The sequence below is a fragment of the Oratosquilla oratoria genome, chromosome 34 (genome assembly GCF_046742065.1).
Source record: "Oratosquilla oratoria isolate Oo_2021 chromosome 34, ASM4674206v1, whole genome shotgun sequence".
NCBI classification, from domain to species: Eukaryota; Metazoa; Arthropoda; class Malacostraca; order Stomatopoda; family Squillidae; genus Oratosquilla; species Oratosquilla oratoria.
This window is the reverse complement of record NC_134810.1, coordinates 516994-520305: the sequence shown is the minus strand read 5'-3', so window position 1 is coordinate 520305 and position 3312 is coordinate 516994. Positions and strand designations below refer to the sequence as shown.

Genomic DNA, 3312 nt, shown 5'->3' with positions numbered 1-3312 from the left:
ATTATCAAGAAGCAAGATTTGTAAATGCTAACGAAGCTACTTGGAAAATATTCAAATTCGATATTCATAAAAATTATCCTCCTGTGACAACACTCGATTTACATTTGGAAGGAGAAAATGAGGTGTTTTACACTGATAACACGTCAGAAGAAGAGATGAAGAAGAAAACTAATAAAGACACGCAGTTGACTGCGTTTTTCAAATTGTGTTCAAATAATAGCTTCGCTGCCGATCTACACTTCCACGAGGTGCCGCGCCATTTCATTTACAACGCCAACACTTCAAGTTGGGAAGAACGAAAAGGCCGTACCTTCTCGCTGGGGCGCATTCGTGCGGTGACCACCAAGACAGTAGAGTTGTTTTACTTGAGGCTCCTGCTTACGCATAAACCAGGTCCTACGTCATACGAAGATCTTCGCACAATTGACGGTAAAATGTATCCCTCTAATAGAGAAGCTGTCAAAGCTTTGGGTCTCTTAGCTGATGAAGAAACATGGAAAAATACAATTTTGGAGATAATCAACCACACGAACGATAGGAAACAACTTCGAGAGACATATGCAAGCATGTTGGTATTTTCGGATCTTGAAAATCAATCAGGGATCTGGGAAGAAACCAAAGATTTGTTCGCCAGTGACTATCTGCACATCAACAACTCAACTGAATACAACGATGAAATATATTTGGACGCATTAGATGACATTCAAAAACACGTGTGGAACTGTGGAGGGGGAAGCATCACAAAATATGGGTTGCCTCCTTCGAGGGGCGGGGAAAAGACTTCAAATGTCGTTCGAAGAGAGAGGTCTTATAACAAAGAAAAGTTGAAGGAGGAAGTTGCACAGAAAGAATTACTTTTGAACGATAAACAAAAACAAGTGTACGATGCAGTGATGTACCGAGTGCATTTTGGACATCGGTACAAGAACAATGGAATCTTTGTGAATGCTGCAGGGGGCACTGGTAAATCCTTCGTTTTGAACAAGTTGTTGGACTCGGTACGTTCTCAGGGCAAGATAGCTTTGGCGGTAGCCTCTTCGGGTATTGCAGCTACAGTTCTTAAGGGAGGAAGAACTGCTCATAACATATTCAAGATTCCGCTAATGGAATATAACAAAGTCAGGTCATGTAGCATTAAGAAAAACTCAGAACTTGCAAAGTTATTAGAATTAACATCTTTGATCGTGTGGGATGAGGTAGTGATGGCAAATAAAAACACGTTGACCGCACTTGATATTACGTTACGAGATGTTCTCGAGAACGAAAAGTTTATGGGAGGTAAGGTGTTTGTTTGCGCAGGGGATTTCAGACAAATTCTCCCTGTTATCCGAGGCGGTGGAAAGAACGAGGAACTCGAACATTGCATCAAGTCAAGTTATATGTGGAACGATCTGACAAAGTTAGAGTTGACAGAAAATGTACGTCTGAAGAAGGATGACACAAAAAACATTCTATTTCTCAGAAATTATTACAATTGGGATCTGAAAGTGAGGGTCCCGTTGAATTCGACGAAGACTTTGGTGTAAGAGTCAAATCTCGCCAAGAGTTGGTTGATAAAGTTTATGATGACAGAAAATAACCACCTGAACGCGTCGTATTTTGAAAAACGAGCTATAGTATCACCTACGAATGATGATGTCGATAACATCAATCAGATGATTCACGAGAAACTAAAAGAGAAGGAAGTCGTTTACAATAGTGTTGATGTTGCAGTCGAAGAAGGAATGAATATACAGACTTCAGTTTTCAACGCCATGACAAGCCCATCCCTTCCGCCTCATCAGCTTAGGGTAAAGGTAGGGAGTGTGCTAATGATCATTCGAAACATTTGCCCACCGAAGCTATGCAACGGGACAAGAATCATAGTGACAAACTTGAAAAAGAATGTTTTAGTCGGGAAAATATTAGGTGGAAGTTACCGCGGAGAGCAAGTGATGATACCTAGAATCACGTTAGAGGCTCAAGATACTCCAGTTCATTTCAAGCGTAAGCAATTTCCGGTCAAACTAAGCTATGCTATGACGATAAATAAGAGTCAAGGACAAACGTTTGAACGTTGCGGGCTACTTCTGGATTCAGTACAGTGTTTTGCTCACGGACAACTGTACGTGGCGTGTTCAAGAGTAACGAGCTGGGATTCGTTATTTCATTATACCGGCTGGCACAATGTAAATGGAGAATATAAAATAAGGCCTGCGAACAACTGTGTATATAAAGAACTTTTTGTTGAGGCTACGCCCAGTCCTCAAGTAGAACCACCGGCCGTCGTTGCTAGCGGTGAAACTTCTGCGATCGCCGAAGAAGAACCAGAGTTTGGAATCAGAGAAATCCCAAAGGAAATTTATAACATCTCAGAAGAAGACGCCGTAGAGATGATTCTCCCAGACTTTGTTTTCAATGATGACAAGGATAACGACCCAGATGAAAGCGATTCCGAAACTGTTACTTTGAAAAAAGAAATGAAGGACATCATATCAGTAGTCAAAAAATTACCTAAAAACCAGGAAAAGTTCATCGAGGAGATCAAGGATGTTGTCAAGCGGCAAAGCGACGATGAAGACAGTACCACGTCTCCACCACGGAAAAAGATAAAAGTTAATGATAGTATTGTAGTCGCTGATGAGAAATAAAAAAACAATATAATTCAAGTGTTTTATTTTCATGTAAAGTGGGCGTAGCCCAGGGCGCGCAGCGCCCGCGCCGCTGGCCAAGCCCCCCAAATATGCAGCAATGATATAGTCTCAAGAGAGAGAGAGAGAGAGAGAGAATACCCCGTCTCCACCACGGAGAAAGATAAAAGTTAATGATAGTATTGTAGTCGCTGATGAGAAATAAAAAAACAATATGATTCAAGTGTTTTATTTTCATGCAAAGCGATTCCGAAACTGTTACTTTGAAAAAAGAAATGAAGGACATCATATCAGTAGTCAAAAAATTACCTAAAAACCAGGAAAAGTTCATCGAGGAGATCAAGGATGTTGTCAAGCGGCAAAGCGACGATGAAGACAATACCACGTCTCCAACACGGAAAAAGATAAAAGTTAATGATAGTATTGTAGTCGCTGATGAGAAATAAAAAAACAATATAATTCAAGTGTTTTATTTTCATGTAAAGTGGGCGTAGCCCAGGGCGCGCAGCGCCCGCGCCGCTGGCCAAGCCCCCCAAATATGCAGCAATGATATAGTCTCAAGAGAGAGAGAGAGAGAGAGAGAGAGAGAGAGAGAGAGAGAGAGAGAGAGAGAGAGAGAGAATACCCCGTCTCCACCACGGAGAAAGATAAAAGTTAATGATAGTATTGTAGTCGCTGATGA

The 3312-nt window shown here is 41.3% G+C and overlaps 1 protein-coding gene across 1 annotated transcript in view; it reads left to right on the top strand.

Moving 5' to 3' along the window:
- LOC143018082 (uncharacterized) overlaps positions 1-1526 on the top strand; it is a 3948-nt gene extending 2422 nt beyond the window's left edge. The window contains exon 6 of the mRNA XM_076173185.1: positions 1-1526. This exon is cut by the window's left edge and continues 136 nt beyond it. Within this exon, the coding sequence (XP_076029300.1) occupies positions 1-1526 (1526 nt within the window).
- Positions 1527-3312: the final 1786 nt, after the last annotated feature.